The sequence below is a fragment of the Pipistrellus hanaki genome (assembly GCF_964339955.1).
Source record: "Pipistrellus hanaki genome assembly, chromosome: 12".
Taxonomy (NCBI): Eukaryota; Metazoa; Chordata; class Mammalia; order Chiroptera; family Vespertilionidae; genus Pipistrellus; species Pipistrellus hanaki.
In genome coordinates this window covers 26397197-26424337 of record NC_140514.1, presented here as the reverse complement: position 1 = coordinate 26424337, position 27141 = coordinate 26397197, and the positions used below count along the sequence as shown (strand labels likewise).

Sequence of the window (27141 nt, the reverse complement as noted above, 5' to 3'; positions counted from 1 at the left end):
AAACAATTTACATGATTACCAGCAAGTTAGGTAAATCAATATGTTTATAAAACAGAATCCACTGAGGGGAGGAAATTAGTTGTACAGTTGACCCTTGTACAGTGTGGGGATTAAGGGCTCTCACTTTTCTCCATGCAGTTGAAAATCTGCATATAACTTTGATTCTCTCAAAACTTACTACTAATAGTGTACTGTTAGCCGACAGCTTAACTGATAACATTAACAGTTGATTAATACATATTTTTTCTTTTATGTGTTATATATACTGTATATACTGTGTTATATGTGTTATATATACTGTATATACTGTACAATAAACTAAGCTAGAGAAAGGAAATGCTATTAAAATCAAAAGAGAAAATACATTGTGCCAAAACTGGTTTGGCTCAGTTTTGATAGAGCGTCGGCCTGCAGACTGAAGGGTCCTGGGTTCGATTCCAGTCAAGGGCATGTATTGTACATTAGTTGCGGGCACATCCCCGATGGGGGGTGTGCAGGAGGCAGCTGGTCTATGATTCTCTCTCATCGATGTTTCTAGCTCTATCCCTCTCTCTTCCTCTCTGTAAAAAAAAAAAAAAAAAAAAAAGAAAGAAAGAAAAAAAAGAAAAGAAAATACATTGCCCATACTGGTATTGTATTAATTGATACTGTGGCATTATAACATCCTATATAATAATAGAGGAATATTCAAATTGTCCATTACACTGGAACGTCACAAAGGATTGCAGGAGGCTGCCTGCGCATGCGCAGCGGGGTGTTGCTCGGGAGACAGGGCAGAAGCGAGGAGCGCCCAGAGGAAGCGGGACCGTGGTCAGGAGAGGAGGGCAGGGGTGAGCGCCCATAGCGCCCCCCTCACCTATCCTTTGCCACCCACCGCTCGTACTCAGAGTGCCCCGTCGCCCACCTGCCAGGGGAAGGAGCGAAGTGCAGCTGGTGGAAGGCTTCCATGCTCTCCTCCAGTGCCATGATGAGGAGCCACCGCATTGCTCTGGAGTTGGGGCCGAAGCGGGAAGGCAGGTGAGACCAGCCCTAGGCGACTCAGACTGAGGGCGGGGCTTCAAGCGGCCCGAGAAGGCCAAAGGGGTCAGGGATTGGGCCAGGCACGCTGGAGCTCTGTGTGGAGAGGCTCAGGTGTCAAGGTAGGGCGGCCGATTTCGTGCCCTGGGCTCCTAGTCTGTTTATAAGATGGAAAAAATCTGCATGTAACTGGACTCCAGCAGTTCAAACCTGTATTGTTCCAAGGTCAGTTGTACTACGAAACCCTTTTAGGGAAGCTGCTTTGAAATCTATGTTTATTATCATGTATTGTTGTGGGTTGTTTTTTTGCCCCACAAGTGAGGATTATCTGTTAAATGTTTTATTTTGTATTAGGTGCAAATGTCAATTGTCAAGCCTTGGATAAAGCTACTCCCTTGTTCATTGCTGCTCAGGAGGGCCACACAAAATGTGTGGAGCTTCTGCTGTCCAGTGGGGCAGATCCTAATCTCTACTGTAATGAGGACAATTGGCAGTTGCCTATTCACGCAGCCGCACAAATGGGCCATGCAGAGTAAGTGTTAAAAATGGAGAATACAAATGATCTCATGATCAAAAGGTAATAAGGAATAATTCTTCTGGGCCAGACCTATTACCTCCAGATAAAATCCTTGCTATTCTCTTCTCCACCTTACTGCTAATTGACCGTGCCCACCACCACCTCTGATTCCCAGGCCATCCATAGTTCCTCTTAATCATGGACTTTCCTAGTGTAAGGCAGGCACAGTGGCTGGAAACAGGGTGACCCACCAGCTTTCTCAGGGTGTTAAGTCTTTCCCCCTGATTTCGCAAGCTATGCCCATACTCTTCTGCTGTTCTCTAGTTTTATCCAAGGCATCTTTAGTTAACTATATGGTAGCTTTATTCAGCGTACTTAGCTTATCTCCTTGATCCCAGAAAGTTTTTGAGTTTGTGATCTCTGTTAGAGTCTAGAAGTTCTTTTGTGTGTTCAGGACAGTTCTCCCATCTTGAACCCTTTGATGAGACTTCTGTCTTATCAAACCTCAGGTCCAAACCAGTATTTTTTCCTACTTATATTACTTTTCTTGGTAGCCAAAAGTTCTCATGAAATTAGGGTATTTTATGGAAAGACTAAAATATGGTTGGAACTCTCTGAAATTGGGGGTTCCAGGAATTTTGGAAGCTAATAATCTGGTTATACAGCCAGCAGCTTATCTTAATGTAAATTGGCACTAAATGGATTTTTAAAATATATGCTTATAGTTTTTAGAGTCATAATTCTACAAGTATAACTTCATAGCTATTGTTAGCATTATTTAATTTAATAAACAATAGTGAAGTTGTCAGTATGTTTGCATAGAACATATTGTGCAATTTGGTTCTTATGCCAATAGGTGGCTTGGTATTTTACCATTTCTTTAAAGATATATGTAGGCATGTTTGTGTCTCCTCTAAGAGTGTTTATCCAACCCATTTAAAAAAAATTAAACACAGTAGTCCTGCAGGTCCAGTCTCTAGAGAATGAGCCAGGCATTGACAAACCACCACCCTCCTGGAAGTCGGCCTTGGGCACTGTGGCCATTTCCCCTCCCTAGAGGGGGAAAAAAGAAACGATATAAAAGCAGCCACCAGGTGGCTCCTGACAACTGGTGCGAACATCAGCAGGACGGATTTGGGTCACTAGCCGGCAAGGGTGTCCCACTACCTGCTTGGAGGGCTGATTGCATCCCAGCTCCCTGATCCATCTCAGAAGCAGGGCTCACTGCTGGCAAGCACCGTTGTGGTGGCGCGAGCCTCTCTTGATTGGGACTGAGTGGGCACGAGCGTGCGGTAGGCACAGCGGGCCTGGGGTGAGTGGGAGTGGCAGGAGGAGCAGCAGGTGGCATTGGACTGCCAGTTTCCGCCCATTCCCTACAGGCCATGCCAAGGGACCCCACCTTTGCACTAATTTGTGCACCGGGTCTCTAGTCTAACATAAAATTTGAATTTTAGCAATTAGGGCCATAGTAGTAAGGTAAAAATTACTAAAAAGTAAGAAATGACAACCTGTTACCTACTTACTTATAGGAACACTAGAGGCCCAGTGCATGAAATTTGTGCACGGATAGGGTCCTAGACCTGGCTGGTGATCGGGGCCGATTGGGGTCCTTCTGGCTGCCAGCTGGGGCCTTCCTTCATTATGTACCACCCCTGGTGGTCAGCTAATGTCATAGCGACCGATTGAACTCCCGGGCTCCTGGTTGAACTCCCGAAGGGACACTTTGCATATTAGCCTTTTATATATGTAGATTATTTAATTCTGTTTCATATCTATTTAAAGACCTTTGTATTAAGCAACAATAATAAGCACAACATTTTGGAGTATATAGCCTGTGATAACTTAGTATAGGTGGAAGCTATACTGAAGACAGACTTTTATTAAATAATTCAATGGGTGACTCTTAAATGTGTGCTGTAGAAATGTTACTTATATTTATGCACATGTAAAAATATTAAGTGTTTTCATATTTATGTATTTGCAGAATCTTGGCCTTGCTCATACCACCTACTCACCGGGTGTGTGACACTGGGTCAGACCAAGTGAGCCCTGTGTACTCGGCAGTGTTTGGAGGGCATGACTACTGCCTGAAAATGCTCCTCCAGCATGGCTATAACCCTGATGCCCAGAAGTGCCTCGTCTTTGGATATAATTCTCCTCTCTGTATGGCTTTCCAAAAGGAGTATGTATATTTGCTATTTTTTATTATTTTTTTCAAGATGGAGATGCATTTCTAACTGATTTTCTTTTATGATGAAGTTTAATATCTCTTAGTGCTAAATTGTTAACTTAAAAACAAACAGAAAAATTCCTCTATGCAGTTTCTTGTGAAAAGTACAATAAACATGAGGTGATAATGTCAGATTTTTTTCCCCTTCCCTCTTTAGATCTGCATTATATTTTCAGTGTGGTAGTTTTAGAGAATACGTTCCCTGTATTAAATAAATTCTCAGATACCCTTGGTCTCCAAAACAATTCAAGTGAAGTGGCCCAATAGAAACAATTAAAATCTGGTTTGATGACTTTAAAAGAGCTTATCAGCTATTTTCTTATGTGTGGGAACTTATAATTGGACCAAATTATGATTAGTAAGATAGTTTTTTGGTAATAAAAAATCATTGAAAGATATTATTTGTAAGCCTGTAGGGAAAAAGTTAAAACATCAAAATATCTTTTTCCTAGTCTTTCTAATTGACTTTTCATTTGCCTGGCAATAGACTTAATTTTAATACAACTTTGCCATATTTACCTACTTTGTGGAGAATTTAATTGAAGAGAAACCTTTCTCAAGGGCTAAATTTAAAAGATGATAGTATCATAATCACATATGCTTGCATGTGTATATAAAGGAATTGACTTAAGTATAATTCATAGCACAATTTTTTCATAGTAGAGAAATATCAAGGTTAATTTTACTCTCCCTACCATCCTTTCTTTATCTAGAAAGCAATATAAATTAAAATGTTAGTCTCTAGATTACATTTATATTAGCTAATGTCTAGCTCTTAGTTTGCATGTCAGTCACTGTACATGTAATGAGAAAAGCATTTGGTTATTTGGGGACTCTTACAAACTTTTCTGATCAAGGAAGAAAACTGACATTCTCCTAGTAGGTTTTGTTTTAGTATATCAAGAGTGTAATATTGCAGCAATTTTCTTTTCTTTTTTTTTTTTTAATATATTTTTTATTGATTTTTCACAGAGAGGAAGGGAGAGGGATAGAGAGCTAGAAATATCGATGAGAGAGATACATCAACCAGCTGCCTCCTGCACACCCCCCACTGGGAATGTGCCCGAAATCAATGTACATGCCCCTGACCGAAATTGAACCTGGGATCTTTCAGTCCGCAGACCAACACTCTATCCTCTGAGCCAAACCGGTTTTGGCTTATTTATTGCAGCAATTTTCAAATTTTTCATCTCATGGCACACATAACCTAAAATTCTGCAACACACCAAAAGAATGTTACATTTTTGTTATTCTGACAAAAAAAAATGATTATAATTTTAATTCATTCACACCAGATGGCTATTGTTGTGCTGGCTGTGGTAATTTTTTTATAAGGGAAGAGAGGTCAGTGCCCTGACTAAATAGTCAGGTATTGTATGTTATAAAAATTTTTGTGGCACACCAGTTGAAAATCGCTATTCTACAGTAACATACTTAAGTTAATTAAATTAACTAGAATCTCCATTTTTAAAGCAAGAATAATTTAATATAATTTTCATTTGAAATGACTATTATGTTCTCTTGCTCCTTAATGAAATAGTGTATGAATTTCCTATATTTCATTAAGCAATTATTAATGAGAATTTGAGTTTTGGTCACAATAATAGTACCAAAAAAATTGGAAGACTCTATTTTCCAAAATTCAAATTTGGAGCGATTTGGTAGTAGATAACAGGATAAGTTTAGTGGTATAAGTTTTGAAATTTTTATAGCAACAGTGTGTTGTTAAAATAATGTAAGATTGCTGTATAGAAAGATTTAATCAACATCGTTACTTATCTAAATATGTTTATTGACATTTATTTATTTATTTATTTAATATATTTTATTGATTTTTCACAAAGAGGAAGGGAGAGAGATAGAGAGCCAGAAACGTCAGTGAGAGAGAAACATCAACTAGTTGTCTCCTGCACAGCCCCCACCGGGGATGTGCCCGCAACCAAGGTACATGCCCCTGACTGGAATCGAACCCGGGACCTTTCAGTCACCAGACCGACGCTCTACCACTGAGCCAAACCGGTTTCGGCTATTTTTATTGACTTTTAGAGAGAGAGAGAGAGAGATTGATGTGAGAGCTAAAATCAATTGGCTGCCTCCTGCAAACCCCCTCCCAGGGATTGAGCTGCAACCCAGGCATAGGCCCTGATCAAGAATCCAACTGGCAGTCTTTTGGTACACAGGACTATCCCCAACCAACTGAGCCACACCAGCCAGGGCAACATTTTTTATTCTTTAAAAAAAAAAAAAATTATTGATTTCAGAGAGGAAGAGAGAAAGAAACATCAATGATGAGAGAGACTCATTGATCGGCTGCCGCCTGCATGTCCCTGACTGGGTATTGAGCCCACAACCTGGACATGTGTCCTTGACTGGAATCGAACCTGGGACCCTCCTGTCCGCAGGTCCACGCTCTATCCACTGAGCCAAACCATCTAGGGCCAGGACAACACTTTAAAAAATTTATTAACTTTTAAATGATGATGAGTTTAAAACTTTTGTTTTCTTATTTGTTTTTGTTTTTGTTTTTGGTATTTCTCTGAGATCTAGATGTTTAGTATTTGTGGCCTTTCTTGCACTGTTGGCCTGTTGTGTTTTAGTGAACTCTTCTATATGCTTTTACAAACAGTACAGTTGATATCATAAGGTAATAAAAATAATAGATGTAAATAATTGCTCTGAATTTTATGATTTTATTCAGCTGATTTAACTTTTTAGCTCAGGATTAGCATTCTGAGACATTTTTCCTGGGCATCCCTTTGAGAGGATGAGCTTCCATTTGAAGCAGTGACCCTTAGCTTTTCTTCTGGAAAGAGGTCTCCTCCATCACTGCACAGAAGCAGTCTTTTTCCCTTGGGGCTAAAAAGTTAACAGCTACAGTTAACATGAAAGCCATTCTTTCAAGGGCACAGTTGAGTAATTCAACTGAAATGAGAAAAAGACTCCTTTACCTAGAATGTGTAAAAGAAGAGAGAAGTCGAGAAAGTTCAGGACAATTTGAACAAATATTAACACCTTTTATATATGACTGTAGGAAGAGATCATGGCTTAACAAACCCGATTTTGTCTTTTGAATTGATACTGATCCTTGCTAGCATATTAGTTTTATAGAAATTGTATGTCCTTTCCTCTTCATCATAATCACACATAGGACCTAATGTCTTTATTTTGTTTTCAGCAAATGGCTAAAAATCATTCAGTAAAACTTACATGGCCTTTTGATCATTCAGCTAACAAGTTGGTTAGGTATTTTGTTGGCTAATTGAATATAAAATGCTCAAGCTGTTTGCCCATTTTTGTTTAAAATAAATTTTGTTAATATGTTGAATTTCCTTTTATTGTGCTTCTTTCTTTTCTGGGCACTGTCTCTGTGCAACTTTTTAAACTTCAAAGAGCAAAATAATGGAAAATGTACAGGCCCCAAGATAAGGTGCAGACATTGCTTTTTAGGTTTTAAACTTCTCCCTTTTTTCAGTGTTTGATAATTTTCACTGTTTATATAATGTGTAGTCTCTTAATGTGTCACATTTAGTTTGTGATGTTTATATTAGCAGACATTTGGTCCTGCCCAAAATGTCCACTGAAACATTTGGTCCAAGCCAAAAGGACCTTGACTTTATTTTAAACTTTATTGACTTTTTTTTTTTTTTTTTTTTTTTTTTTTTTTTTTGAGAGAGAGAGAGAGAGAGAGAGAGAGAGAGAGAGAGAGAGAGAGAGAGAGAGAGAACATAACGTTGATTTGTTGTTACACTTATTTATGCATTCATTGGTTTGTATGTGCCCTAACCAGGGTTTGGACCCACAACTTTGGCATATTGGAATGACGCTCTAACCAACTGAACTACCCGGCCAGAGCAAAAGTTCCTTAAAATTTGGTCGTGTCCAAAATGTCCATGATAAAAAGACATCTGTGGGTTCAGATAGCCCATAATTTATTTATACTTGTGGTCCCATACATAAAAATACTACTGTGTTTATTGATCCAGTAATTGGATTTGACTGTATTATCAATGCTTCTATAATAATGCTTCCTGCCTTGGTAGCCTCGCTGGTAATGACACATGGATATGTTATGTAGGTGGGGGTGGATCAATTGTCTCCTTGGGTATTTTGATACAGGACCAAATACCAAGGACCATATGTCTCTGTGATTGTTTTGGGCATGATCAAATGCTCTGCAAGGGTTAAATAGGAGGCCCTGTTTTCTTTTTAACTTGTTTATACAATTTATTATTTAACCAAAGGTTATCTATGCCCTAGGGTTTACTGTTGCTCAGTAACATGTAATAATGAAGGTCATATAGAGCACTGAAGTTGCTTGTGTTTCTGGAGCTTATATATACTAGAGGCCTGGTGCATGAAAATTCATGCACTCAGGGGGAGGGGGTCCTTCAGCCGGCCTGCACCCTCTCACAACCTGCGACCCTTCAGGTAGGGTCTCTAGGCCTGGCCTGAGATCAGGGCCTATCTGAGCTTTCCTTCCCCCTCCCACTGCTGTCACTCTTGCCATCTGTGCAGAACTGCCCCCCTCCCCAGCCCTCGGTGTCCTCCCTCTGCAGGCAAAAGGCTGTGGTGTAATGGCTTGGCTGGCCTGGGCCTCCCTCTTTCTTTGGTGGGGCACAGGGCCAGCCCTGCGAGGGGCTGTCTGCCTACCTGATCACCCTTTAACCACTCTGCCTCCGTCTGATTGCCCCTAACCACTTGCTTGCGGGTGAGGCTAGCCCGTTGAGGGGCCATCTGCCTGCCTGATCTCCCCTAACCTCTTGCCTGCCTACCTGGTCACCCCTAATCACTGGTTTGCCTACCTGATCACCCCTAACTGCTGGTCTGCCTACTTGATCACTCCAAACCACTCTGCCTGCCTGATTAACCCTATTTGCTTGCTTGGAGGCGGGGCCAGCCCGGTGATGGGCCATCTGCCTATCTGATCACCCCTAACCACTCTGCATTCTTGTCTGATTGCCCCTAACCACTTGCTTGGTGGTGGGGCCAGCACTGACTTCCAGTTGGTCAGCCTCCGGTCCTTACTGGTCATTATGATCCAGGGTTTTTATATGTTAGGATTTGAGACCTTCAGTCTTCTCAGAAGCTCAGGGAATGCTGACAGATTTTATGATTTTCCATTTTATGTTTATTATTCACCATATTATTGGTAGTTTTGTTGGAAATGTGTTAATAAATGTAGCATTAGGCAGTTTTATAAGCCTTTTAGCATGTAGTTTGTCTCTTCTAACATAAGGCAATAAGGTAATTGGAAGAAGTTTAGAGCTGGGTTTTCCAAAGTGTGTTTTTGTACAATACTAATTCTATAGATCATTAATAAATATTACATGGGATAAAATAGTTAATTAAGTTTGGGAAGCATAGGGTTAAGTAATGTTAAATAGGTTTCTTTCTTGAAGGGCTTGAAAAGTTTGATCTTGTGTTTATAATATTATACTACTTTGTTTACAGATTTTGGGGTATTTTTTACTTTTTTATTATGCTTATTTCAGGTTAATAATTGAATTCTTTGCTTTAATTTTAAAGGTATTCTCAGGTTTCTGGAGGTTTTAGCATATAACTTGAAAATATAACTAGCATACTGTTTAAAAATATATTTACCTTGTATTTCTTTTTTTGGAATCACTCTGTATTATAGGGTTTCTCAAATATTTTCATTTTGGAGCCTTTTTTATACGGATCATTTTCAGGGACTAATGTTTCATGCAACAAATATTTATACAATGCTAATTCTGTGTGCCAGGAAGATTAAATGACTTATTCAGAGTCCCATAGTTAGTAGGTAGTTGAGCAGGCTGGCTTAGGTCTGTGCTCTTACAGCTTTGCTATGTTACTTCTTTTGATACATCTTGCCAGTTAGCTCTCTCAAAAAAGGATTTGCACTTATTTTCAATCAGTTTAACCAGAACTTACCGATATTGGATGATAAACTATTAAGAAAACAGCAACAGCTTAATAGATAAAAAAATGATGTACTTTTATTCTGTAAAAGTACATGATAAAGTAGATTAATTTAGAAATGAAGCTATAAGTTAAATGTTTTTTAATTAAAAACAGCTTTTCTAGATAATTATATTTTACCATTAGGAATTTGAAAGTAAAGGGCACATTGACTAAGGTTATTGCTAAAGGAAATGGTGTTTTGGCGATTCCTAGAATGAGTCTTTAGAGACAGATTACACTGTTTAATAACTTGGTTTGGCAAATATTTTGTATTAGAGATACTTAATTGTATAAAAATATCACAGTTTTGAGAAGTTTTCTATTCGTCAATGATAATTTTTAAAATTATTTACTTAAGATGAATGTTTAGAATCTTAAGGGCATCATGTGCTTATAGTTAAAAATTAAAAACCATGCGGGGGGAGGGGGTGGAAATTAAAAAGTAAAACCCTCCCTGTCCCTAGTTCCCTACTCTCAAATGTACTAGATATGTAAAAATCACCCACTATCCCATATGCTGTTCTTATTTTCCAGCTGTAACTACTAGTAATTACTTGTAACATTTATGTTTTTATACAAAAGTCTAACTTCTTTTATCTCTCTCTTTTGATGGAGGGGTGAATTTTTTGGAACTGTGAAAATTCTTTTTAAATATGGAGCCAATCTAAACGAACGTCATTTGGCATACTGCCTGAAGTATGAGAGGTTTTCAGTATTTCGTTACTTTTTGAAGAAAGGTTGCCCATTGGCAACATGGAATCATATGTCTGAATTTATAAAGCATGCAATTAAAGCACAGACAAAATATAAGGAATGGTTACCATATCTCCTGCTTGCTGGATTTGACCCACTGAATCTTCTATGCAATTCTTGGTAAGAAATCCTACAATAGTGGACTTTACCTTTTTGAGTGAATATACTATATTTAAGTTCCCTCAATTTCTTGAGATCTGGTGTTGGGATGAGTATGTGTGTGTATGTGACTCTGATGGCTGGATTGGGGGGCTGCTAATAGCGAGATTGAATGTAGGGGTAAATTCCTAAAAAAGGTAGGCCATGACTGGTAGGGAGTAGAAAGGAATTATGCCTATGGAATATAGAAGCAAAAGCAAAGTTAGATACACATTCTCTCATCTCCACGTTACTTTTTGTTTAATTTACAGAAGGTTGAGTCACTGATTGTATTAATGCCAATAAACTCTTCTGAGACGGATATTTCTTCTACTTAGATCACCGCTCATGCCCCCATTAAAATTCCTCTGACAGTAGCTGTTTTGTAGACTTCTGGTATCCCCTAGTCAGCTAGACTGAGTCCTCCTGTTCTACAGCATTTTGTGTATTAACGTTGTCTCCCTTACTAAGTACTACTTTCTGAAGTAGCTGAGGATCAAACGTGTTTACTTCAGGTAGTTCCTCAGAAGGGTAGCCTCTACAAGTGATTATAGGAAAATTGGGTCTGGATTTTTCTTGGGCAAGAAGAGGAAAACCTTTCCACAGCCTCTAGCCTTTGTAAAAGTTGTCAGTGTCTAGTCAGGGCTGAGAAGGTAGTTGTAGCAGGGAGAAAACTCATTTGACCTGATAATTCAAGTGGGAAGATAAAATACAACTCTCTAGGAAAATAGAGGACTAGGGGTATTTTATAAAATTTCAATAAAACTTTCTTAAGTTTTGTGCTTCAGAAACTATCATTTACTAAAATAATGTTTAAGCATATATTGAGGTTTTCTGTGTCAGCAGAAAAAGTATTTTGATATTTTGTTATTTATCTTTTCAAAAGAGGTTCATCCAGGTAACTGAATGGTCCCTACTTGTAAATTTAGTTTGGATTGCTGGAGATTCTCTTTTATACCCGGTGGCTTCCGTATCTGTATGTGAAGAGCAGGTCTTTATTTGGCAATATTCCAGTATTTCCCCTTTTTATTATATCTGCCAATGTAAAGAATTCAGTAATTTTCACTCAGTAGAGGTTTTCTGCCTAGGGCTTTGTTGTAGGTGGTTTGAGGAATATAGAAGCAAAAGCAAATTTAGATACACATTCTCATCGCCATGTTACTTTTTGATTAGTTTAGAGCAGGTTGAGTCCCTGATAGTATTCACTCCTTTCTCCAATAGCTGATTAATACATAGTTATCTGTCAAATGCTCATTTGTGCACTTCCCTCTATATTTTTTCAATACATTTTCACTGAAACATTGTATTTTTAAGATAATTGGATGAAAAAAAAAAGATTATTGGGAGTTTATTTAGAAATCTTTGATTTTAAAAAGTTATTTGTATATATACTGTACTTATTTATTAACAGATACACACTCACACACGTAACTGAGATATAAACACTCGCTAATGAATGCTGTACCTAGCTGTTAACAAAGCTATTTAAGTACCCATAGCATTTTACTTAGTGAATTTTATTGTGTTTGGGCACCTGACAGCTAGCTGCAGTTGCCCCTTACCATTCTAGGATTTACCCCTAACTCTAGGTCAAAAGACAGGTGGCTAAGGACAGACAGCCTTGACAGTGTGTCCCCTTTACTCTCTCTCTTTTTAAAAAAAAATATATTTTTATTAATTTTTCACAGAGAAAAAGGGAGAGAGATAGAGAGCTAGAAATGTCGATGAGAGAGAAACACTGACCAGCTGCCTCCTGCACATCCCCTACCGGGGATGTGCCTGCAACCAATGTACATGCCCCTGACTGGAATCTAACCTGGGACCCCTCAGTCCGCAGACCGACGCTCTACCACTGAGCCAAACTGGTTTCGGCCCCTTTACTCTCTTCCCTCACTTGGTGCTTGTCCCCAAGGCACCACTGTCTTCTCAGCCACACCCTTTGCGTTCTCCTCTTGAAGCTACTAACTCAATTCCATATTACTTGACTATTACTTTCAATTCTCTGGTTTCTAGTATATGTATTTCTTTAACCAACACTTCCTTAACCAACACTTAGAATATTACCTAACACATCGTAGGCATTATTTTAAGTTCTTTATAGTAACTTATCCTATATAATAAAAGCCTAATATGCTAAGTGTCTGGTCATCTGTTCAACCAATCTAAGTGTAATATTTAATGATATGCTAAGGCAGCTCAACTGCTCGCTATGATGTGCACTGTCCATCAGGAGGCAGACGCTTCAACCAGTAGATTAGCTTGCTGCTGGGGTCTGGCTGATTGGGACTGAGTGTGACTGGCCAGACATTCCCTGGAGCCTTCCTGTGGTCCTTCCCTGGCTGGCCAACCTCCCACATTCCTTCCCAGCCCTGATTGTGCACCTGTGGTGTCCTTTGGCCTGGTCTGCGACTCTTGCAATTCATGACTCCTTGGGGGATGTCAGAGAGCTGATTTCAGCCCAGTCCTGCAGACCAGGCTGAGAGACCCGAATTCGTGCATCAGGTCTCTAGTTTACTATAAAATACACTGGATACTATTATTTTTATTTTACAATTGATATACACTATAATTAACATACTTGCCAAGCTCACACAGCTACTTAGTAGAACTTAATTTTGAACCCAGGTTGTCTTGTTGTATGGCTCAAGCCTGTCTTTCTAATCACTGTGCTATGCTGCCTTAGCCTGTGTATTCATGGGGATGTGGTGGTTATATCACATGATTTCAGGTATTTTAATCATTTGCCTATCTTGGGGTATCTGTGCCATTTTATCTTGCTCTGGTTTGCTCCTCAATTAGGAAGAACCTATGCAGGGGGGAAAATTAAATATTGCCCTTTTTCCTTTTCTTCTCAGCCAATTACATAGACTACTGGAAGGAGAGGAAATTATTTAGATTTATTCTCCTAGAAGGTTTTGTAAAATAAACTCTCCCATTCAGTTCTGAGAGGCCTCCTTCCCCCCAATGTAAATAGCCCATTTGATAATTTTTGTGGTAATAAGCCATTAAATATAGTATAAGCTACATTTATTTATTGGATGGGTTAGAATATGAAGGAATTAAGAACCCATAAACTACAAATTTCTTTGAAGTAAATTGTAAAACTTGCAGCTATCTGGATTGAGAATGCCAGTTGCATATAGTTGACTCAGAAGGGGTAACTTTATATTCATTAGAAAATTTCACTTCAAAAAAAATGCTTAACATGATCAAATTTTTGTTCTCTGATATTTTATTGAGTGGATAAAGCCAGTGTTTACACTGAATATGATAAATGTTTTGCTTCCTTTGATCAAATTTACATTCATAGATAGAGCTGTTATAAGAAAAATTCTTCCATAAAATTCCAATATGCTGTTAAACTGGATTTTGGTTATATCTTATTTATATCACATGTAAGTCAGTTGTTTAATCTTTGTCATGTAAATTATACATGTCTTTCCTAGGTATTTTTTGTCTTAAATGTTCTTTAAAAATGTATCTGGCTGAATAATTGCCTATCACAATATAATCTACAGAGTTGAAATATTTTTTCAACTTTAAATGCAACACTAGGTGCCTCCAACTGAAGTAATAGGAAGTAAATGTCACCCGTGCATTTAGTTGATTAACTGTCATTCATTTATGATTGTACAACTGCTTTGTACTAGGTAATGGTCAGCGTAGTACAGTAATAATACATTTTTAGTGGCATTATCAGCATTGGTAAAATTAGTTATTTTATCCGAAGCCGTGTAAACAGATTTATTTTGTGTGTGTGTGTGTGTTTAGATAACTGAGTAAAAATGACTTAGTATTTGGTCCCAGTGTGACTTAAAGCACATTAATACAGAAAAATGAAACCATTACAAAAGAAATAAAGACCCAGAACCAAGTAACCCTTGGTGTGGAATTCCTAGAACGTCAAGCAATTTTTTTTGCCTTTGAATGTACTTTATCATTTTATTTGTTCTAGTATTTCCTCGAAGTTGTGATTTAATTGAAAGGTTCTTGAGAAGTGAAATTTTTTCCTAAAGCATTTGTGCAAGATCGAGTTCTTTGTTAAATAAAAATCTGCGTATTAGAGAATTAAGAATTTGGGAAATAATTTTCATACTCTGATAAGTCGTTTCTGATTAGTCAGTCACTTTGACCCTGGATTACAAAAAGTAAATTGTTTTTGAGATGACAAGTTTAGAGCATTTTATTCAGTTTCTTTTTTTCTTTTGATTTCCCTCTTCTTTAGTCCTTGCTCAGTAATGAGTCCAAACAATCAACAAACCAAAAAATGATCTTGAAAAGAATTTCTCTTTTTAAAGTAATTACTAGAGGCCCTAATCACTTTCTTTTTCTTAGACAGTGTGATGGCAGGGGAATACCTAATTGAGTAATTGTCAGAATGTATAGTTCTCATTAAACTTTGACTAAATTTCATGTTATCAGGCCCAATGAAAATTTCAAACCAGTTCTAGTAATATCAAACATTTATATAACGTTTCATAGTTTTAAAAGTATGTTTACTGTATTTTCTCATATTATTTCACAATGAGTCCACTGAAATAGGTTGAGTATTATTCTCATTTTAGAGAACTTGAAGAATTTCAGCAACATGTTTGTAAATAGTGAAGGTATATTAGAAATCAGAAACTGTCTTAGACCAGTGCTCTTTCCATTAGATTCAAATGCTTATAAAATTTGGGGAAGTCTCTTTTGGGTAGGTTGGTAGGAAATCTGAAATTATTTTGTAGAAATAGAGGGAGAACTGTTCTGAAGACTTGCTTTTGGTTCTTAGAGACAAAACTGACTCTGCTATATTTTTTAGAGCCGAATCTATAATGCAGAAGGTTCTTAGAGGAGAGCAGTTGCACATTCCCGGGAGTTGGGCAGAAACAAGCTGTCTCTCCTGTATATTTAGTTTAGGGATGAATTTGGGTATTTGTGCTTTATCCTTTCAGGACTTTTAAAGCAAGATGGCCCATTTGGGAGGAGATAATGGCAAATCTGCTGAGGATACTGAAGATACTGGTTGCTGTATCTTTTCTTAACACTGCTGCTGGGGAGTGGGAAGGAAAGTTCCTATCCTCTCTGAAAGTAGCGTTTCCTCTTGTCGTCTATGAAACAACCCACACAGAGTCAATTCTGTTTGCTTTAACAACCTATAGATGATTATTCATATCCACTGAACTTGCCTCCAGTTACGTGAATATTTTCTATGCTGTAGTTTTCTGCCTTCCATAGTAAGGTGTTGTAAGAATAGGTACGTGGTGTTTATTTTCAGGATGAATCCTTGATGTATTTTGTGTCTAATGATGCATTAACATCTTGCTAATACAGGATTGACTCAGTCAGCGATGACACCCTTATCTTTACTTTGGAGTTTACTAATTGGAGGAGACTTCCTCCAGCTGTTGAAGAGAAGCTCTCTGCTCGTGTCTCAAATTCCTCATGGGCTCTACAGCAACATATTGGTAAGAAAGTACAGTTTTTAGAGACACGTAACTATGTTTTCTTCTCTTCCTTCTCTAGCTAAATTGTAATTTTAAGTAATGAGAGTTGTCAGAGAATATATCAAGTAGGGCATTATTTGCATTTTCTTTATGTGGAAAAGGATGGGACTGGGAAGGGGGATCATAATAATTTCCTTCAACAAAAATTATATTTAATTTTTTTTTTTTTTTTTTTTTTTTTTTAAATCAATCTTTATTGTTCATATTATTACAAAGGTTCCTCATTTCTTCCCCCCTCCACCAGGTTCCCACCCCACCCTCTGCCCCCTCCCCATCCCCCATTGTCTTCATCCATAGGTGCACAGTTTATGTTCAGTCTCTTCCTCCCTCCCTCTCCCCGATAGTAAATCCCTTTTCAGATAGTAAATCTGTTACTTAGCATTTTCTCATATCAATAATACCTCCACATGCCCAATGATACTTCACACAAAAGACATTTCCAAATAGGTCAACCAGCCTCATCCAGGCCCCACCCAAGGCACTCACAGATCAACACCCCAGCGCTATACTAACTCAACACATCCAGATCTAAGCCTTCATCACGATTCAGCAGACCCTCAAGTTCCCGCAAAAGTTTCCAGCCATGTCTGAGAGGCAGCCGTGGGCAGGTACAGGCGAGGAGCGAGCTGTTTCGGGCCTGGCTGCTCCGGGCCTGGCCTCTGTTGCTCTGGTTCGTTCCACAACCAGCTGCTCCGGGTCTGGCCACTGCCGCTCCCGACCTAGTTGCTCTGGACTTGGCTGTTGCTGCTACAGGCCTGGCCGCACCCGACCCGGCTGCTCTGGGACCGGTTGCTCCGGTCCCGGCCGCTCCGGGCCTGGCCGCTCCCAGCCTGACAGCCGCTGCTCCGGGCCTGGCCGCTCCCAGCCTGGCAGCCATTGCTCCTGGCCTGGCCGCACCAGACCCTGCTGCTCCGGGCCTGGCCGCTCCCAGCCTGGCAGCTGCTGCTCCGGGCCTGGCCGCTCCCAGCCTGGCAGCCGTTGCTCCGGGCCTGGCCGCACCAGACCCGGCTGCTCCGGGCCTGGCCGCTCCCAGCCTGGCAGCTGCTGCTCCGGGCCTGGCCGCACCAGACCCGGCTGCTTCGGGCCTGGCCGCTCCCAGCCTGGCAGTCGCTGCTCCGGGTCTGGCCGCACCAGACCCGGCTGCTCCGGGCCTGGCCGCTCCCAGCCCGGCAGCTGCTGCTCCGAGTCTGGCCGCTCCCAGCCTGGCAGCCGCTGCTCCGGGCCTGGCCGCACCAGACCCGGCTGCTCCGGGCCTGGCTGCTCCCAGCCTGGCAGCCGCTTCTCCAGGTCTGGCCACTCCCAGCCTGGCAGCCACTGCTCTGGGCCTGGCCGCACCAGACCCGGCTGCTCCGGGCCTGGCCATTCCCAGCCTGGCAGCCACTGCTCCTGGCCTGGCCGCACCAGACCCAGCTGCTCCGGGCCTGGCCGCTCCCAGCCTGGCAGCCGCTGCTCCAGGCCTGGCCATTCCCAGCCTGGCAGCCACTGCTCCTGGCCTGGCCGCACCAGACCCGGCTGCTCCGGGCCTGGCCGCTCCCAGCCTGGCAGCTGCTGCTCCGGGCCTGGCCGCTCCCAGCCTGGCAGCCGCTGCTCCTGGCCTGGCCGCTCCCAGCCTGGCAGCTGCTGCTCCTGGCCTGGCCGCACCAGACCCGGCTGCTCCGGGCCTGGCCGCTCCCAGCCTGGCAGTCGCTGCTCCGGGCCTGGCCGCACCAGACCCGGCTGCTCCGGGCCTTGCCGCTCCCAGCCTGGCAGCTGTTGCTCTGGGCCTGGCCGCTCCCAGCCTGGCAGCCGCTGCTCCAGGCCTGGCCACACCAGACCCAGCTGCTCCGGGCCTGGCCGCTCCCAGCCTGGCCGCCGCTGCTCCAGGCCTGGCCGCACCCGACCCGGCTGCTCCGGGCCTGGCCGCTCCCAGCCTGGATGCTCCGTGCTTGGCTACTGCTGTTCTGGGCCTGGCTGCTCCCAACCCGGCTGCTCTGGGCCGGGCTTCTCCGGGCCCAGCCACTCCGTGTCTGGGTGTTCCTGGACTGGCCACCCTGGGCTTGGCCGCCTCTGCCTCAGGCCTGGCTGCCACTGCCCCAGGTCTGGCTGCTCCAGTGCTGGCCGTTGATGCTCTTGTTCTGGCTGCTGCTGCTCTGGGGCCTGGCCACTGCTGCTCCGGGCCCAGCTGCCACTGCCTTGTGCCTGGCCACTCTAGGCCTGGTCGCCGCTGTTCCAACATTCTGTCCCTTTTTTCTCTTTTTTTTTTCTTTTAAAAAAACAAAACAAAACGCATTTATGTTGCAATGTTGGCTGGTGCGTTGAGTTCTGACTAGTCTTTGATTTTTCAAGATCTTCTTTGTATTCTTTCTTAAGTAATTTTACTATCATTTGCTCTCACTTGATTTCTTCACATTGAGAACTTCTTTGGTTTCTTCCTCCTTGTCCTGGGAGCTCAGCAGGTTGGCCTGTGGCACCCCTTTGTTCTCCGCGGGCTCCCGCGCTGCTCCAGCCTGTTGCCGGGGTCGGCGCCGCCCAGGAAGCAGCCCCCGTCCTTGGCTCCGTTGCCAGCGCTCAGCAGTCGAAGGCTCAGGGGCACCCCCCCCCACTGGGGGCCCCGTCGCCCGGCTCCTTGCTGGCGCCCGGCTGGCCGGTGTCCGGCAGGGGCTCCTGCTCCTCGTGGCGTTCCTCCAGTCTGGAGCTTTCTTTCTCCCTCCCACTAGGGGAGTCCAGGATCAGAGTCAACAGACTGTCCTCTGCGCACAGTGTGCGCGACTCCGGGGGCTCGGCCTTTCGCCGCGCTCCCAGGACTCCACCTCACAGCTCCGTCTCCCCCTGCCCGAGCCTGGGTCCCCAGGGACTGGCCCAGACCTGGAGTTCGGGGAGGTCTGGACTGAGGCTCAGAGCTGCCGCCGGAGGCTTTGTTTCTTCCGGCTAGGGTAATCCAGCATCAGAGTCAACATTCAGTCCTCTGCGCGCCATGTGCGTGCGACTCCGGGGGCCCCTCATTTCGCCGTCCCCCGGGATTGTCTCCCCCTGCCGGAGCCTGGGTCCCCAGGGTCTGGCACATAACTTGGGGCTCAGCGCTGCCGGTTCGGGGGTTCAGCCCAGGCTGGGGGTTCTATTTCCTTCCTGCTAGGGAACGCCTGGCAGCACCCAGCCCTCTCCTCCTCTCCGGCTGCGACCTCTCCGCGCGCGCGTGCGTGCGAGCGCGCCACATGTCTCCGTACCTTAGGCTTTTTTTCAGCTCCTCTGATTTTCCTTCTGGTTTTCTCCCTCCTTCCTATTGTAGAGTTTTCAGTCAGTCGACTACCTGTAGCTCTGGGCAATGTCCACTCTACATTTTAGTTGTATTCCCTTGAAATTGTTGTGAGCTGCTGCAGCTAGGTGTATACCCGAGCAGCCATCTTGGATCCTCCTTATTTTTCTATATTTAATTTTATAAGGTTAGCCTAAAGGGCATATAAAGAAAAGGAGGTATTTACTGATATTTTTATTTAATGATATTCTTTTAGTTTTAGTAAGGATTATGTAAACAAAATGAGTCCTAAAAATCTTGTTAGTGAATGTTTAGTTTGTTAAAAAAAATGCTAAGCTTAATTTTCTTTTCCAGGATATGTTTGTATTTGAGTTCTTTCTTAAATATTTTATCATTTCTAAAAGGAAGTATTACCATTTTTTATTTTTACCTGTCCTTACTGAATGCATGCTGATGTTTTGGTATAAGTATGGAGGTGAGCTGGGTGAAAATTCTATGAATTGATTGATATTTTATGACTATTTTAAAACAAATTCTCAAATCACTCTCAAATTGATATTTTATGACTGTTTTAAAATAACTTCTCAACTTACCTTAGCTTATTAAAAAGTTTTTAAGCCTTGGCTAGTGTGGCTCAGTTGGGCACCATCTGTACACTGGTTTGATTCCCGATGAGGGCACATGGCCAGGTTATAGGCTTAGTCCCCAGTAGAAGGCATACAGAAGGCAGCTGATCCATGTTACACACATTGATGGTTCTCTCTTCTCCATCCCCCTCTCTCTAAAAATCAATATAATATTTTTTAAAAAGTTTATAAGCTAATTAAAACAATTACAGAGCATGTAGTAGGAGATTTTACACAAGGAAACCAGTTTAAACTAAACATAACATATGCAAATATTCCTATTTTGTTATTCAGATATATTTTACTTTCACTTCATTTTGTTAACCAGATTATGTATCTTAAGAAAATTATTTCTTCCCTGCTATTTTTACATGAAATGCAACTGCATAAAACATGTTGAATAGGCTTTTAACAAGTGAGCTTATGCATATGTAAAAATGTCTTATTTCTCAGATAATTACATTTAAGTAAATTTTCTCAATCAAAAACAGATTTTCAGGAAAATATGCTCTTGAACTGAGATGTATTCAAACTGTTGGAGAGGTTTCTGTTGAAGAAAAAAGTAATCTGGTTTCTCTGAGCCTTCTAGTGCATAATTTTTAAAGTGGTAATTTTGGAAAACTCACTGGCATGTAATTCTTAACGTTGAGAATTGCATGTGCTTTTACTAATTATGTATCTTCAGCAGCAGAGGACAGTTATCCATTCAGAACAGATAGACTATGGGGCAATGGACTTGGGAACAAAAAATCAAAAGAGCATATGCCAAATGGGAAAATTATTGCAGCTTACCAGTAAAGATATATGAGAGTTTACTTGGAAGACTTTAACATACAGCAGGTTTGTCCAGACGGAGGTAAAAATTGTGTATGAGTACATTACCCTGCAATAGACTGGATCCACCTAGGGCTTCGTGTTTAGGCACTAGGTAGAGATTGTGTAAGGTAATAATCATCATCTTAGGTCATTTGACTGTGGCAGAGGGCAGGACAGTAATGCATGGTTTTGGGAAGTATAGATAAGTGGGTATGTGCGATGTATGTGCAGTTCTGGCTATTGTAGAGCTAGCATTAATAAGCATGATGCATTAAGAATTGGGTTTATTTTGATCATTGTTTTGATTTTAATAAAACTTCCTGTAACAAGTACTCTATTTTGGATCATTCTTCTGTCAGTACATAAAACCAAGTAAACAAAATTGGAGAATTCCATATAAGAATAAAAGGTTAAAGGTTGCCTGTCTGCTAGTAGATCTATAGATAAATTTGATTTAACATGCTAAATTGAAAAGGGGTCAGAAAAGTAACTTAAAATTACAGCATGATTTCAGCCATCATTTTCTAACTACAATTAGTACCGCACTCCAAGGAGAAAGAGATTTATTTAACAAATTGAAATCTGGTTTTAACAGGTTTTCATGAAAGTGTGTTTTACCTACAGCTTCTGGGCTTCTTCATACAGGGCATGGCTCCATCTTCTCAGCCTCGTAGCAACACATCTGGGAATGCTATGCATCGCTGAAACTTTCACAGGAATTTGGTGTGATTTTAAATATCGCTTAAATGGTTATAAAATTCCCTTATTCACTGGCATAATAAACTAAGATGGCACTGATGGGTATATTATCTGTGTTAATAATCTACAGATGAAAGACTGCTTCAGTTCAAATGAATATGGTTTAGACCTCTAATTGTTCATCAGGCCAGTGATCTATTGTGCTCATGGGGGGTAGGAGGGATCAAAATGGTGCAATTAAAGTTAGGGCCAAAATCTGGAATAACTATGCTATTTCATTATTATTATTATTATTATTATTTATAAAGATCTCCTTAAAGTTTCAGTAGCTTAGACGATGTTAAAGAATTATTTTGGGCCAGAACCGGTTTGGCTCAATGGATAGAGCGTCGGCTTGGGGACTGAAGGGTCCCGGGTTCGATTCCGGTTAAGAGCCATATGCCTTGGTTGCAGGCATATACCCAGTGGGGGGTGTGCAAGAGGCAGCTGATCGATGACTCTTTCTCATTGATGTTTCTCTGTATCTCTCTCCCTTCCTCTCTGTGCAAAATCAATAAAATATATTTAAAAAAAAAAAAAGAATTATTTTGGATTTAGTTACAGTTTAAAGAACCTTAGACTTTAAGTCAAATCACTTGATCCTGGTATCAGATATGTTGTTGATTGACAGTGTCAACATGGGCCAGTCACTTAAGCTTTCCATAACAAATGTGTACTGGTCCATTTTGGCTTCCACATATATTTAGCATAAACAAATAAATGGTTTATTTAGCTTTAAAGGGAGGGTTATTGTGATGCAGTCATATGACCTGTAAAGGCTTGTCAGCGCTGCAGAAGGCTGCGGGGCAGCAGAGGAGCTCCCCTCAGTCAGCCCAAGGAGTTTATAAGCGAGCATAGTCTGTCAAACGGAGAAGCTGGAGAAGCACTAAGGATCCCTCATACCTGAGTGAGCAGTTCTCTGGGCCGCACAGCCACCCTTTATCTGTATTGTGGGTGTGTGATAGGGGTCTACATTAATAAGAACATGAAGAATGAAGAAATGTCAGTTTAATAGCCAAGCTCAGTTTTACCCAGGCACTTGTCAGTTCCTCTGTCAGTCTCATCCGTCTGTGCCCATGGCATGCTCAGTGTCTGCTGCTGGTAGGCTACTCTCTAGTATGCCACCATACTTCCGTCCTCACCAGGGACATTTATGACATTTGTGATTTAGTACCAATTATTGTTCTTGATCTCACTGGGTAAAGAGCCTTCCTTTTTTGTCAGTGGTGGGGTACGTCCGGTCTGCGGGACATGTAAGACCTGTGAAATCATTTGGTCTGGCCCTGCCAAAGCTTTAGGGTGAGTTAATTAAATGTTTGACCAAATATAGCAGGCTAATTTTCAAGTTGATAAATTTGTATGTCCCTCAAACGATGTTATAAAAATCCAAGTGGCCCTAGGCAGAAAAAAGGTTCCCCACCCCTGTAATAGGTAATAGCTGAACATCGTCAACCTACTTGTTGAAGTTGAACCTGCTTACTCCTTTAGAAAACTAGGAGGGAGGTGGTAGTTGCAGTTTGGGTATGCTCTCCATATGTATTCTTGCTAATCCCTCCAGTGCTCCCTTCACCAGTGTTTTCCCATCTTAGGAGTGAGAGTGATGATTCTTCAAGTTTAGAGAACAGGGTAAAGTTTAAATGGACATGAAAACACTGGGAATAAATGTGCTATATATTATAGATTTCTAGTATGTTGTCTGATCTATAATGGGGAGTCTATGACTTATGGTTTAAGAAAATACTCATCTTTTTTTTTTAGACTTAGGTTTATGTTTACGTAAAATCAGATCATTGTTTTGCATTTCTTATTTGGAACACTGTGGTTCAAGGAGTTTCTCAGACTTTAGAAAATTAAACTAAACTCAAACCAATAAGCTTAAAGTTAATTATAAGATGATGGATTAACTTTAGTGGTTTAGAGGATATTAAAGATATTAGAGAATTAGTATGACCCAGGCCCTATGAGGATTTACAGTTTAAAGAACCCTCAACTTGGAGTCATACCAGCTGGTCTGGTATCAGCTGGACTCTTGATACTATTTGTCCTGTTGCTCTGATCCTAGTCTGTTAATCATTGTTCATGGGGATTTATACAAGATTTTTTGGATTAATAAAAGGCGTTACATTTGGTTCACATAAAACCACTAGCTATTTTTAGTACTCTCCGTGTCTGTGGACATTTTCTTTAGTGAACACTTTTCATCCTGGAAAATGAAACTGCTATTGTATGATTCTTAATTAAGTGCCTGTGGACTATTTTTTAATTGGTAATTAGCTTTGGTGCAGTAGTTTTAGTATGTGCATTCACACTCGTGCTTTGGGGTCAGACACACTTGAATTTGAATCTTAAGTCTACCACGTGTTAGATATATGACCTTTGGAAAGTTACTTAAACCTCTGTTTTCTTATTTTTGTAGTATAGGGTAATGAAGGTTAAAAGAGAATGTGTGTGAAGTGTATGGGCATATGGCATGCATTTTTCTCTCTGTGTCAATTTTGAAATTTCATTCTATTTCATGGACAAGAAGAGAAAAACTTTTGTAAGATACACATTTATTCGCTTAACTAGAGGTCTGGTGCATGAAATTCATGTAGGGGGAGGGCGGTGGTCCCCGCAGCCCAGCCTGCACCCTCTCTAATCTGGGACCCTCTCACAGTCCTGGACCGCTGGCTCCTAATCACTCACCTGCTTGCCTGCCTGGACACCTCTTACTGCCCCTCTGCTGGCCTGGTCGCCCCTAACTGCCCCTCCCTGCTGGCCTGGTTGCCCCCAACTGCCTTCTCCCCACCCCTGCTGGCGTAGTCACTCCTCACTGCCCCCACTGCCAGCCTAATTGCCCCTAACTGCCCTTCCCCCCCACGCAGGCATGGTTGCCCCCAACTGCACACCCCTACCCACCCCTTAGTGCTGCCCCTGCCAGCCTGGTCGCCCTAACTGCCCCCCCTGCCGGCCTGGTCATCTCACACAGCCTGCTTGTCAGTCATTTCGTCGCTCCTCACTCCGCTGCCAGCCTGGTCACTCCGCACAGCCTGCTTGTTTAGTCATTTGGTTGTCTCTCACTAATCCTCCTGCCCGCCTGGTTGTAGGCAGCTATCTGGTGAGGGCGTGAGGGTCAATTTGCATATTACATATTTATTATATAGGATATGCTAAGTCTGGATGGAGATGACTTGCAAAGAAACAGAATAAAAAAGGGATGTAACTTTTGTTGTTGTGACCTATCATTTTTAAGGTTAATTTTTTAAATACAAACTGGTATTGCCAGATCTTCAGAATTTGAACATTTAATTTTATATGGCCCTGGGTATTGGCTTTGCATGTGTGGCCAGCAACTGGAGAGAGAGGAACCAGGTGAAGACTGTAAAACAGAGTTTATTGCGGTCATCCTGGCCCAAGCAGTCTTTCAAAGACTGAGTAACATATCACTTCTCTTTTACTACATAGAGATAAGATGAAAAAGGCATTTACCTTAATGTTTAAAATTTTTTCATCTTCCGTGTTTGGTTTGTTTCTCCAGCTGCTGTTCCATCCCTGACCCACCTTTGTCGTTTGGAAATTCGGTCCCTTCTAAAACCAGAACACCTACGGTCTGATAAGTTTATCCGTCAGTTGCCACTTCCCAGAAGCCTACATAATTACCTGCTCTATTCAGATGTCCTGAGGATGAACGAAATTCCCGAACTGGCAGTTACTCAAGATGGAGAAACCAGCGAAGCTACTTAACACTTATTCTGTCTTACTCTGAAAACCACCAAGACTTCAGAAGCATGGAGAATAAAGTATTCATGATTTTATAGGCTCAAAAGATTATTTTCGTTTGAGTGGTTGGTTAGGTTTTTTATGGGTGGTATTAGTTTGATGCAATGAGGGCCTTCCTGGTAAAAAAATATTTAAACCCAGCTTACATTACTTTATTACAATTTCATCACCAGTAAATTTCATTTGTGATATTCATTTATCTAACCAGATGGTGCTTCTAGTGCTAAACATGGCATATTTCCACCTATGATTCTGTGTTTATGTGGGGCTACGAGCTTAGAATGGAATGAATTAAAAATTCACTGGAAGTGTATACACAGTGGTAGAATTTATTACTATTAATTTATTTGAGGTTGAACATCTCATATTTATAAAAGAATTATATTTCATTCTTATCTCTTCAGTCACTTTTGTGAAGAATTGATATTGGTTTCACACAGGTAAACTCAGGAAAGAATTTAAAAAAAAAAGAATGTTGAAAATGAATCATTTTGCTCTTGTTTTTTTTTTTTTTTTTTTTTTTCTTTTCTTTTTTTCAGTTTCTTGATAGTCTCTCTGCCTAAAAAGACCCTCTTTCTGCAAAGGCAAGACCAAACCTAACCTCAGTTAAAAAAATTAGGTTATTGGGATAAATAGGCATTTTGCCACATTTAAAATACTAAACAGGAGACTGGGAGGGCAGAAAGGTATGTATTGCTGTTTCACTTAATATCACTTACAAACATTCAAGCTCCATTCAGCCTCCAAATCAGAGGGCAGCTTTGATCCTATGAAGCAATTGTCAATTCTCTTAATATTATAGCACTTTTCTTTTTTATTATCTATATAGGTTGTCAAATAGTCCATGAAATTTAGACCTCAAGAGTCCTAGGTTAATGAGACACCACCTCATTGATTTTACAGTTGCTCATTCTGAATCTAGAGTCAGAGAGGACTGAACACTGGATCAAGTGAGCTATCGATATGATAAGAAGCTCTGGGGACCAACTTTGAGAGAAAGGTTATGAAAGCATTGCCGTCATGATAGACAGCTAGATGGGGTCCAAAGAAGGTCAAGTCTGTGTCCTGTTATGATCCTACGGCTTAAAATAGATGGAAATGGGTCAGCAGGTCCATCTCTGATGGTCCTTTGCTGTTTGATAAAAGCAGCAATGAAGGCAGGCCAAGTGATGGAGGTATTAATGTCCAGAGGACCAAATGATGGAGGCATTGTTAATGTCCAGACTGAACTCGGCGATGGTTAGAACTTTAGTTGCTGCCTGTGGAGTGGAGATAGAGTTTGAATGTATGTGTACAGGCAGAAAACCAGGTGGAAATTCTGATACTTAATTTAATAAATTCCAAGTATGTATTTGCTATGTAGTATTTTTAAAGTGTTGTCCTAATCTTCATTTTTCCAAACTCTTAAGTTTCTAATTTTGTGTATAACCAGTTTTTTCCCCCACTAGGGCTAAATGTACATAAAATGTTTACATTTGAGGGTGAGTCTTTTCATCTGTTTTTGTTCATTGTTCAAATATTGATATGTAATAAAAATTCAGCTCTTCATAACTTATCATTGAGCTCTTATTCTTAAAAATCTGAAAATTAATATTTCAGAGACATTTAAAGCCCTTGGTTTTAAAACAAGTGATTTTTACTTTCTGTGTATAATATCTTTCAGACAATTTTATAATAAAATATTTATGAGTTTATGACCTATAGCAGGGAGTCAGTGAGAAATCTGAAAGAATCTAATGGTGGGTTAGTTAAGAGTTACAGTTTCTGATCAAAATGAGACATCTAGTTAGTGTGATGCTTAGGCTCTGCCCTGCAGGCACAGTGCTTCAATACTGTTTAACATGGTGAGCCTCATGAGGAACCCCATGCAATAGTTCTTTAATGGT

The 27141-nt window shown here is 41.1% G+C and overlaps 1 protein-coding gene across 3 annotated transcripts in view; it reads left to right on the top strand.

Annotated features, from left to right (window-relative positions):
• Positions 1–26806, top strand: part of ASB3 (ankyrin repeat and SOCS box containing 3) — a 64563-nt gene extending 37757 nt beyond the window's left edge. Inside the window, exons 6-11 of one of the 3 annotated variants that reach the window (XR_014796500.1) lie at positions 1372–1549; positions 3519–3716; positions 10323–10580; positions 15912–16045; positions 25014–26430; positions 26462–26806. Coding sequence is in view for 2 of the 3 variants with exons in the window: in XM_084900824.1 (XP_084756950.1) it covers positions 1372–1549; positions 3519–3716; positions 10323–10580; positions 15912–16045; positions 25014–25219 (974 nt within the window). In the remaining variant the exon portion in view is untranslated. Of the gene's footprint in view, positions 1–1371; positions 1550–3518; positions 3717–10322; positions 10581–15911; positions 16046–25013 lie in introns of all 3 variants that reach the window. The other 2 variants (XM_084900824.1, XM_084900823.1) reach the window with 2 other exon arrangements.
• Positions 26807–27141: the final 335 nt, after the last annotated feature.